Consider the following 11,681-nt stretch of genomic DNA (forward strand, 5'->3'; position numbering starts at 1 on the left):
CATAATTCAAGTCTGATTCTCAGCAGGTGATTTTTCCTGCCACAGTTTTTTTCTATTCTACATATGAAAAGACCAAAAACAGAATTAACCTTAACGTTTCAATTTAACATTTATCTTTGTCACTGTATCTATTCCTCTTCTCTATAATGTTTTTTTTTCTTTGGAATGTGACAAACCAGTCCAGAACAGAGCTAAATCTAAAGAATTTATCAGCAACATTGTGGGTCAATTCATTAATCCATTTTTATTTAGTTCCTGTTTTAAATTCTTTGTGCTGAATTGTAGTGTGAATGGTGATGTTGTTGTTCACACTCCTTGAGTCCATTCTTACAAAAAGCCATGATGCTTCCAGATAACATAACAGCAGAGTTTGGCATCCACAGACCTTGGCAAGCATTGACAGCTTCTTTACTACGTTTGTACCCTCCTGGCAGTGCAACCAGTCAAACAACCCCCCAACACCTCATCCACTGATTTCTACACTCCATATCTAAACAATGATCCTCTCGGCAACTCAGCTGCACTGTACAAACGCAGTCTAATAGGATGAATTATCATGTTGGCTTGAACTGATCTAAGTGAACAAAGACTGTCCAGCTGCCAAAGAACTGTCCACTTGTTAGATTGTAAATGCCATTTTTTGTTATTACTCTGTAGGGTCCTGTTGGACCAAAGGGGGACAGAGGGGACCCTGGTCCTACTGGCTATGGACTGAAGGTAAAGTCTTGATTATTTATTTGGTGAAGCATTACTGTAATTAGCTGCTCTTCATCATTGTGACATTTCTGTAATTGAGTCCATGTTGTCTCACTCCGCTGCTCCGTGTTCAGGGTGACAAAGGTGAGCCAGGCTTAGTGATCGGACCTGATGGAAATCTTCTCTCTTTGGAGGGGTCTCTAGGTCTGAAGGTGAGCCTCACTGTGTTCCAGAAAACATAATGTACATGTAAATATTAGACTATATTTTCTCTATGATTGCTTATTTTCAAGCCTATTATAATAATAATCCACTTTATTTGTATAGCTTTCAAAACACAGTTACAAAGTGCTTTACAGATTAAGTAAAACATTAAGAAAAACATAAAACCAAAAACCTGATCTGCTTTACGGAGATAAAACAGTCATGATAAAAGCATAACACCATAATCAGCAGTATTGATAATAAAACAAATAGAATAAATGAAATACAATCAAAAATAAAAACAATATCACATACCGGTACTATTGTATGTCAGCTTATGGTTCTACTTGTGGCTGTACACACGGTTGTGATGTTGAGACTAAACTCTTGCCACTTGCTTGCAGGGAGACAGAGGACCACCTGGGCCTGTTGGACCTTCTGTAAGTGTTTGAGCATTTCAATCTCAGATATTCAAGTTAATGTACCAAAGCTGTTTTAAATTAAAAATACACTTTTCCTGCTTCATTCTCCTGTCAGCTCATGCTCGCTTTCTGTTTCATGATCGATTGTTATAGGGCCACTACGGGCCTCCTGGATTAAAGGGTGAAATTGGAATGCCTGGCCGACCTGTGAGTACATCAGCCAGTAAAGTGGAACATTGAACACATTCACATACATTTCTATAAAATAAAATGTTAATATCTTATATTGTCATTATGGATTTTTAATAGTTCGCAATTATATCCATTTCTAATGAAATATAAAACACAACAAAGTGGAGGTGTCAGAACAAACCCACCTGTTTCTGACAGTGTATATCATTACAATGGTATAATTACATTAACCACATTTTAAGTGGGAAAAAAAAAAATCTATATGTTTCTCCCTTCAGGGTCGCCCTGGTGTTAATGGCTACAAGGGTGAGAAAGGAGAGCCATCAGGTGGAGCTGGCTATGGTTACCCAGTAAGTACGGTATTTGTTAACTTATTGTATTGCTATTACTTTATTTAACAGGGAGGTGTTCTTCGATAGCTGCTCATATTTTTAGGGCTGTATTTACCTTTACTTTACCTAACACCTGTTTCTGCTGTATGATAAGGTTAACAGTTGTGTTTTCAGAAACACAACTGATTAAACATTTTCATTAAAGAGGAACTATGCGGGATTTGTAGCTTAACTGTGCTACATTTTTACCTTATTCAAACAGCTTTGGAGTAATTGTGATGGTTTGATAAATGGCTTAACTTGTTACAAGGGACAAGGCTCTCTGCTTCCACGTGCGTGTCACTTATTGCGTCTCTTGGCCAAAAACCAACCTTGCAAGATGGAGGCCGCCGCCCTGGTGTCCCAGCTCTTGTCTCTGCGCACCGCGACACAAACGCGCCCTGTAACCCATAACCTCTTGTTAATGACAGATTAAACTACACAAATATACACATCCTAACATCGTATATATATGTTATATAACGTTATCTACTGCTCTATTGATTGATTTCTCAACGGCTTCGTTGTAAACAAATGCACATGGCCAGGAGGAGGGTTAGCAAAACAGAAGCGACCAGACTTGCATAGTTCCTCTTTAAAGGTACATTGTGTAAGAATTACTCCCATCTAGTGGTGCGGTTGTAGATCGCAAGCAACTCCAGTCGTATTTTTCATGCTGCATTCACGTGAAATCGGGCTTAAGGCAGACGGGCAACAGCAGCTGCACTTAATGGCATAAACAAGCGAGTGGCCCGTCAGCACGAGGCAAAACAATACACGTGACAATATGTTGTCATGGCGATGTCGTATTGTTTACATGACCCACGTTTTACCGGCTTTCTCTCGACTTCTGTGACTAAAATGACATCTGGTTTGTTACTGACGGCCGTTTTTCTGACTGCACCTGAATGCAGCATTCACGTGCAGTCCTCACAGTCCTCACTGCACTGCGGTGACTTTTCACAGGCGCCACCTCGACCTGAGCCGACAGCTCCGATGTCTCCGGTTAGTTTCCGTGGTTTCCTACCGTCAGCTGCCACCGATCGTAAAAACATGGCGAAAAGACATGGCAGCTACCAACCGAGCTTGCCTGCTCGATGTAGATATGAATGATATGAACGGCAAATTCAGAGCTTACCGGAACACTTCAGTTTGTTGATGGAGGTGATTATTGATGAATGAAAAACGTACTTTTGAACGAAATAATCGTTTTTTGTGAATAGATAACAAAAGAACTTACACAATGTACCTTTAAGTCAGTGTATTTAAACAAGTTGCAATTCTAAATTTTTAAAAGAGCCACTGTGTTAAAGTTGTTGGTAGTCATTAACATGTATATAGCCTAGATGCATAGAATTTTTCAATCATAATGTCAATGTCTGGATCAAACTGTTCATTTCTCAGACTCAGACCAATGTTTACATCAGTAATTGCAATCACTGTGTAGCTGTCAGAAGAAATAAACTAGTGACTGTAGTTGTTGCTGCTGTTTCACCAGTACCTAATGAGTAACTCTGTATCTAAGGACCAATAACGAGTGAATAACTTTGTTTTCCTCAGGGAGTCGCTGGCCCACCAGGACCACCGGGACCACCTGGACCTCCAGGACCAGCCATTCCTTTAGATCGCTTCAATGTGAGTGCATTGATATAGACTTTTCTATGCACCAATTAGTGGTACTGGTAGACTATATCACAAAGGTCATACCTCTCATGTACAGTCTGCTGGCAGAGAGCTGAACCATAACTCTCTGCCAACCTGTCAGTCAGTCATTATGCTACCTGCTCTTTGATGATGTCTTGCTGGCTGGTGAAACTACAGTAGTGAGTCAGTGGCTTGTTACATAATGTAGCTATATAACTCTCAACAAACTTCCCTTCATTGTTGCTGCTCTCATAAATCATTTTTTCTCTCTGTTTTCTTAGCGCTATGATGAAACGTCAAGGAATTACCCAGGTATGACCTCCCAACACACGGCTTGTTGTTTTAACACCATAATGCTGTAAGACAGAGAAGGCTCAGAATGGAGAAGTTTAAGTCAACGTGCCAGTGGGAGAGGAGAGATTTAGAAAAAGGTTTAAAGTGCCTGCAGAGATAAACAGCTCCATCTTCATTTCAGTCTGATCCAGCTGCCTCAGCCTGGAGGGGATATACACCGTATTGTCAGGAGATTAAGCTGTCATGTCTTCCCATATCTGGAGAATGAACTAATAAAACAGCTGGCGTCACTATCAATGAATCAGGGTGTCACAGTTTTGCAGAACTAACGTCATACATATACCTGTGATACTGTGTCTAATGTTGCACTGTTACATATTGTTGCAGCAACCAAAGGGGAGAAAGGAGAGCGTGGTGATGCGGGACTTCCAGGAATCCCAGGTAAGTGCTGGACTTTGCATTAAATACATGTAGGCAGTAGCATTTTAACACACACATATACACACATGGATAAAATTGTTGGTACCCTTCTGTTTAAGAAAGAAGAACACACACTTGTGAAATAACTTGACACTGACAAAAGTTAAGGACCAAAGGACATTGGGCCTCATTCACGAACCGTTCTTAAGAACAAAATTGTTCTTAAGTCCTACTTACAAAGTTTTTTACGAAGATTGTGGCATTCATGAATGTTTCTTATCCAGGATTTGTTCTTAACTAAGAACAAAATCTAAGAACACTCAGGAGCATATGCACATTTAAGAGCTGAGACTTGTGCAAACTAACTGATTATTGCGTTTTCTTCTGTTCTGCAGTTGTATGATATTATATGATTTGAATAAGAATTATTTTCTTATCTTTTATGATGTTTTTAATAATCATATATATTAATAATAATAATAATAAGCCACATGCTCTTCTTCAGGCTTAAGACCTTCTTCCTTAAGCCTGAAGAACAGCATATGGCTTGAAATGTTGTTTGTTGGATGTGCTAAATAAATACACTGAAAAGGGAGCTGTGCAGACTTTTTCCTTTTTTTTAATATTGCTTTGAAATTAAACATTAGTACAAAATTACTAAAATGAATATGTTTTTGTTTGTTTTCTAGGAACATCCGCTAATTTTGATATTTACGCATTCAAGGTAAAGTAGTGTCTTACTGTCAGTTTCATAGAAGTATGCTGGGTGAACTTCAAGAAAAAGTCATCATGATGTTCAACTGTTCAACAGAATCAACTCAAGGGGGAGACTGGAGACCCTGGAGTGAAGGGAGAAAAGGGAGAGCCTGGTGGTGGATATTATGACCCACGTTTTGGAGTTCAAGGCCAACCAGGGCCTCCTGGAAAGCCAGGCCTACCTGTGAGTACTCAAAATAAAATGTCCATCGTACAGTAAATCCCATTTTGTCGACCAGCACAGAACGTCTGCTGTACGAGGCCTTCTGCTCTGTTGTGTAAGGACGAAACAACTCTAAGTTGTGTTGTTGCTTTCTCTTTTACATCAGGGTCCGAAGGGAGAGTCCATAATGGGCCCTTCTGGACCCCAGGGACCACCAGGAACACCAGGCATTGGTTACGATGGACGCCCAGGTCCTCCAGGTCCACCTGGACCTCCAGGACCTACAGGCTCACAGCCTGGCGCTTACAGACCCAGCCACTGTAAGTGACAGTTTTCTGGATATTTCTACATGACACACTCCTGTAGGATGAATGAAATTAAAAAATGGAGGTGACCTGAAGCTGCTTCTATTGCTGCTGCACTTGTTCATTACAGTTCAATACCAACACTTGAGACACTGTACAATTTTACAAGTCAAATTATTAACAAGTTTTTGTTTTAATATGAAGCCGTCAGCGTCCCTGGTCCTCCTGGTCCCCCTGGTCCACCTGGGACTCCTGGTCACTCCTCTGGTGTGAGTACCATCACTGCATCAAATGTCCGACTAATTTGAATCGACACCCATTTCTCAGTTATTCATTTTATTCAGAACAAAGGCTAAATATCATGAATATTTTCTTTTCCACAGGTCACGGTTCTGAGGTCATACGAGACGATGGTCGCTACGGCCAGACGTCAGGCAGAGGGCAGCCTCATCTACATCATAGACAGAGCAGACCTCTACTTAAGAGTTCGCGATGGACTGCGACAAGTCATGGTACAGTGATCTACTGTTTTACTGAAGGAGATGGAAAGCTTTGAATTTTATCATGAAGCTTTTAAACTACAGAACATACTACAGAGCTTTGATACAGACTTTAAAGCTGCTGCTCTAAAAGTTTTGGCCACAAGGGGAAACATGGATCAAGAGAAGTCTATTGCTGCCATATTCATAGTTTATAAATCTCGTGTGTCTAACATATAGCAGCTCACACATCAGGGAGCTGATATTCTTGTGCAACAAGAACTGCAACGATACATGTTTGAGGAGTTACACTGTATGTATTTATTCATATTTGTGTGATTGTAAAATACATTTTCATCTCACAAGCTTTGCTTAACATTTCTGTTTATTTAAATAGCATTATACTCAAATCAGAAAATTGATTCATAGTGAATTGAAATGTCAGTTCTTTGCTTTATCTCTCCTCCTCTCTTAGCTTGGAGACTACAGGCCCTTCTTCAGAGATCTGGTGAGTCCAACTCAACAAACAAACAACATATGTACACTAAATCTGCCCTACAATCGCAAAGTGCAGTAGCCTATCTGCATTTTTTCTTTTTTTCTTTTTTGACCAATCAAAAGTGTGGCATATTCTCTTCAATCTGGTAGAATTTGATATTGGTACTGCTAAAATTTGTCAAAAAATTGGTCAGAAAGACAAACATACATTTAATTCAGTCCACCTTTATCTAATCAATTATAGACTTGGTACTTATTCATAATTTGATGCTTAAACCTGACAATGAAAAACACAAAAAGCTGTTTTTCTCAGTTTGGCATTTTTACAGATACTGCATTTTGCCTTTGTAGAGCAGAAATAATATCTTGACTCTTACTCCCTGTCTGACTCATTTTGATTTCAAATCATTGCATTTACAGGAGAACGAGGTGGCAGAGGTCCAGCCCCCGCCTGTGATCGTGTACCCCCAGTCCCAGGACCAGTCGCACAACAACGGAGCTGGCCATTACTCCCAGGGAGGTTCGGCCGTACGACCCATCGAGCCTCCTCCACAGCCTCCCGCGGAGCCCAGATATCCACCACAGTACGACCCCAGATTCCCAGACCCCAGACACACGGGTCAGACAGATGGAAGGTTAGCCACCCCGCAGACTGACAACAGACACCCTGTGACCCCGCAGAGACGACCCAGCCCACCTGTTCCCCAGCCTGGTGGCCACAGCCACGTGGGCACGTCAGCAACAGGGGTGAGTAGAGCTGAAGCAGGAGAGATCACTAACGAAATGAAAGGAGTGATGTGGAGGACATGTAGTTACTTTAAATATGAAGGATTTGTAGCTTAATTATGCTATAATTTTACCATAATTAAACAGCTTTGGAGTAATTGTGTTAATAAATGGCTTAAAGGTATAATATGTAGGAATTCCCCCCATCTAGCGGTGTGGTTGCATATCGGAACGTATTCTTGATGTTGCATTCACGTGAAATCGGGCAGACGTCAGACAGACAACAGACGCTGCATGTAACAGGATAAACAAGTGGTCCACCAGCACGAGGCAAAACAATACAGGCGTGACAATATGTTGTCATGGTGATGTCGTATTGTTGACCTGACCCACGTTTTACCGTCTTTCTCTCGTCGAGTAAAATGACATCTGGTTGGTAACTTTTCAACGGCCGTCTGCCTGACTGCACCTGAATGCAACATCAGTGCCTCCGTCCTTCCTCACACTACACAGTGGTGACAGTTTTAACAGGCGCTACCTGGAAAACTTTCTCCCCGAGCCGACAGCTCCGGTGAGTTTCTGTGGTTACCTACGGTCACACTGCCACTGAACGTAAAAAATGGCGATGCAACATGGCAGCCTCGGTTCGGTGCGTCGCCCATTTATGTATTTGTAACGACTTGTAACAACTCATTTGTATGCAGGTGTGATTCCACTTCAGTGAAATACGTATTTATGAAAGCAATATTTGATTTTTGCTAATAAAAAGCCAAATAACTTACATACTGGGGCTTTAACTTTTTACGAGGGAGCGTGGAGGCTCTCTGCCTTCAACGTGTGTTACAGTATTGCGTCTCTTAGCCGAAAACCAACCTTGTAAGATCAGAGCCTCCGCCCCGGTGTCCCAGCTCTCTTCTCTGCAGCACCGCGACATAAACGCACTCTGTATCCCGTAATCTCTTGTTTATGACAGATTAAACTACACAAATATACATGTCATAACCTATATGATATATAATGCTATCTACCGCTGTTGATTGATTTCTCGTCGGCTTTGTTGTAAACAAATGCACATGGCCAGTAGGAGGGTTAGCAAAACAGACCGGACTTGCATAGTTCCCCTTTAATGCAAGATACTCTGGTGTAAAGCCTAACCGTCACATACATAACATTTAAAGGGGAACTATTATACTTGTCCAGCTTTTCAGACTTATAAGTTTAAAATGTTGGATACTTGCTTTAGAGGACGTGTAAGTGCCGTATCATGAGGTAGGCGTGTGTTGAAGTACTGTAATCCCCCGGCGGCAGTTTCAGGAGCTCTGAACCGCTGTAAACGCTCTGGTTTGAAGAGGTTTTTCTATTGTCTCACTTTGACACACCACAGATTGAGGGGAGATTCCCTATATGGCAACTGGCCTGGCTCTGGCCTCAGTGCCCAGTGAAATTTGCAGACTATTAGTCGAAAGTTGACATTGATACAGTGATAATATGAGATGTGGTGGAATTTAGCATTTACCATTCAGAGACGTCTTGCAAAAGTCGTTAAGGCTGTGTGTTTTCGTTGCCTCATACAGTCGTATGGATGAAGTTGACATTTTTAATATGCAGTAAACAAGTCGATTTCTGTACTTATCGGTCACTGGGTGAGACTATTACCTTGAATATAAGAGGAGGCGTGTCATTGATTGATTGATTGATTGAAACTTTCAGTAGGACGCACTGGGGTCCAATATAAAAGCCCCTGACATAAGCATAATAGGTCTTCTTTAATAAATGAGTATTAAGAGCTTAAGTTGTTGGTGCTTGGTGGTGGGCTAATGAGGATGAGAATGTAGTGCGCCTATCTGTTAGACAGCACATTATGAATGTTTTGGAAACAAACATCTGACCATCTGATAGAACGAAACAAGTTCATTGAAAAAAGTCATACTAATGTGTAAAAGGAGCGGGTGACAGAAAGGCTGCCGTTCTAACATGAACATGTCTCCACCAACAGCTGCACCTCATCGCCTTGAACGCACCTCAGACTGGAAACATGCGTGGGATTCGGGGGGCAGACTTCCTGTGCTTCCAGCAGGCCCGAGCCGTGGGCCTGAAGGGAACGTTCCGAGCTTTCCTGTCCTCTAAGCTCCAAGACCTCTACACCATCGTCCGCAGGTCGGACAGGGACAGCTTCCCCATCTTGAACCTCAAGGTGAGAGACGGCTGCTGGGGAAGTGGAGATATCAGTTAAACAACAGGCCTGACTGTGTTAATCTGCAACTGTACTTTTTTTTTTTTTTTCAAGTTTACTGGGAATTTTTACATTCATGTCAATGACTTGAATTCTTGTGTATTTTCATTGTTGTCCAAGCCAGGAAATGTTTGTTGTTTGGGGAAAAATACAACACTCAGCTTTACTTTTTCCTCCTTTCAGGACCAAGTGTTGTTCAACAGTTGGGAGTCGATCTTCGGTGACAGTCCAAGCAAAATGAGGGAGAACGCATCAATCTACTCCTTCGACGGCAGAGATATCCTCAGGGACAGCGCGTGGTGAGACCTTGAACAAAGATCAATCCTGTTCACTAATGTGTAGATTATGTTTCATTTGTCAACTGCAGCCTTTGTATTTGCATGAACGTGAGTGTGTGAGAAGCACATAATCTGATCATTGTGCTTGTTTTTTTTTTGCTCTGCCACAGGCCAGAGAAAATGGTCTGGCACGGATCAAACAACAAAGGCCACCGGCAAACAGACCACTACTGTGAAACATGGCGAGCAGGCGACCGCGCTGTGACTGGTCTGGCATCATCACTACAGAGCGGCCAGCTCCTGCAGCAAACCTCCAGCAGCTGCTCCGGCTCCTACATCGTCCTCTGCATCGAGAACGCCCTCATATCACACTCCAAAAAATAAATAAATAAATAAATGAATAACATTTTTTTTTTTTTTTTTTTTGTCTGGGCCCGAGTTAAACACAGTTTTAGTGTCCAAGCAGACATGTTGGTTCAAATTCCCTGATAACACGCCTTGTGAACATGCGGCGTCTAGTGAACTGTCCCTGTGGCTCTTTGCCTGGCAGAGACGCTGTGCATTGTCCGCTCCTCCCCTCTACAAACGCCAAAGAGATGGGTCGAACAGAGGGGTGTTGGTCCTTTTTCTTGGGGGCATTGGCACATATTTTCTTCACGGGGTGGAACAACAGCAGAGAAGCTGAATGCAGCCTCAAAATGTATCAATTTTTTTTTTAATTCTGTATATTACATGTTTGTTGTTTGTGATCTTTTTTTTGACGTTATTGTTTTACCTTATGAACTGTTTTTAAATGTTATATCCATCCTGTTATTTTTTTTTTGTTTTGTTAAATTTTAGGTATGGATCATTTCCACGTTTTTTTTTTTTTTTACAATTTCATTTTAGAGGGCTTCGATGGGGTACAGCAAACGTTTAAGGTCTATTTTAAATTTAAAGAAGATAATAGATATTTATTTTTAAATGAAGTTATGTAAGGACAAAAAAAAAATTAGGAAATAAAAAAAAAAATCTAAATACCCTCATTTATATTCTACACAGCACAGAACATTTAAATCTTTTTTTCAAAAGAGCTTCCGATCAGAAACTGTGCCTTATTACACAACCTGGACTGTTTCACACAATAAGCTAATGTCTTTTATCACGTCTTTTCTACACATTACTCTACAAATATGTAAATGTTACAGTGTTTTTTTTTCCTTTCCTCCTGCAGGTGCTTTTACATTACCACAAATTTAAATGATCTTGTTGGACAAAGACATTACTGTAATGAATAATCCCACATCCAGAGGGCAAGATCAGCTTTTTGAATCTAAAATGATCATTTTTACCACTTTTTTAAAAAAAGAAGCAGAACACCAGTGAGTAAGCTGGAAATGATTAGTTTGCTGCTAATCTTTGTTACAGTGATTGCTGTCGCGGATGTTAGGGACAGGAAAACCCGTATGTTAAGGAGGCAGTTTTTTTTTTTTTTCAGTAGCCTTGTGATGAATTTCAGAGTCTAACCCGGCCTTAGTGCTACCGATGTCTTGACCGAACCTGTGGGTGTCCACTTTTGTAACAAAACGTGCTGTACTGTTTCTCCCAGGCACTGAATTAAAGTCTTTTCCAACCACAGCAGCAATGTGTACTGTACATCAGCCTGCAAGGTGTGGTGAGTTATTCTATTCACCCAGCCACATGGATCCATCTCATGAGGATCTCTGATGCACTGTGACCTTGATGCATTTCACTCACCGGCCCTGGCCAGCAGTTTTATGTTCTTACTCGGAGAGGGATGCTGCTGTGTTGACTCCAGCACCAATCAGCCTCTCCACTGACAGCTCGGTCGTTCATCATCTGTTAAGCCTGTACTTCACAGTCAAGCTACACCCAGTAGATAATTTGATTCAAATCGCTCATGGTTATGTAACTGATGATAACTATGTGTCATAACAGTCGGACTGTAGCAACTACCAGGGCCGTTGCATAGGGGAGAAAGGTGATGATAATTCTAGGGG

The 11,681-nt window shown here is 41.3% G+C and overlaps 1 protein-coding gene across 2 annotated transcripts in view; it reads left to right on the forward strand.

Moving 5' to 3' along the window:
• Positions 1-11,298, forward strand: part of col18a1a (collagen type XVIII alpha 1 chain a) — a 92,216-nt gene extending 80,918 nt beyond the window's left edge. For both annotated transcript variants that reach the window (XM_085765330.1, XM_085765329.1), the window contains 18 exons: positions 658-717; positions 831-908; positions 1,305-1,340; positions 1,476-1,529; positions 1,793-1,864; positions 3,446-3,520; positions 3,811-3,841; positions 4,211-4,264; positions 4,933-4,967; positions 5,055-5,183; positions 5,329-5,482; positions 5,672-5,736; positions 5,851-5,979; positions 6,422-6,454; positions 6,865-7,191; positions 9,167-9,364; positions 9,587-9,702; positions 9,852-11,298. In XM_085765330.1, the coding sequence (XP_085621456.1) occupies positions 658-717; positions 831-908; positions 1,305-1,340; positions 1,476-1,529; positions 1,793-1,864; positions 3,446-3,520; positions 3,811-3,841; positions 4,211-4,264; positions 4,933-4,967; positions 5,055-5,183; positions 5,329-5,482; positions 5,672-5,736; positions 5,851-5,979; positions 6,422-6,454; positions 6,865-7,191; positions 9,167-9,364; positions 9,587-9,702; positions 9,852-10,065 (1,860 nt within the window). In that variant the 3' untranslated portion in view covers positions 10,066-11,298. The remainder of the gene's footprint in view (positions 1-657; positions 718-830; positions 909-1,304; positions 1,341-1,475; positions 1,530-1,792; positions 1,865-3,445; positions 3,521-3,810; positions 3,842-4,210; positions 4,265-4,932; positions 4,968-5,054; positions 5,184-5,328; positions 5,483-5,671; positions 5,737-5,850; positions 5,980-6,421; positions 6,455-6,864; positions 7,192-9,166; positions 9,365-9,586; positions 9,703-9,851) is intronic.
• Positions 11,299-11,681: the final 383 nt, after the last annotated feature.

Source organism: Trachurus japonicus, chromosome 21 (genome assembly GCF_045865225.1).
Source record: "Trachurus japonicus isolate A0001 chromosome 21, Traja_1.0".
Taxonomy (NCBI): Eukaryota; Metazoa; Chordata; class Actinopteri; order Carangiformes; family Carangidae; genus Trachurus; species Trachurus japonicus.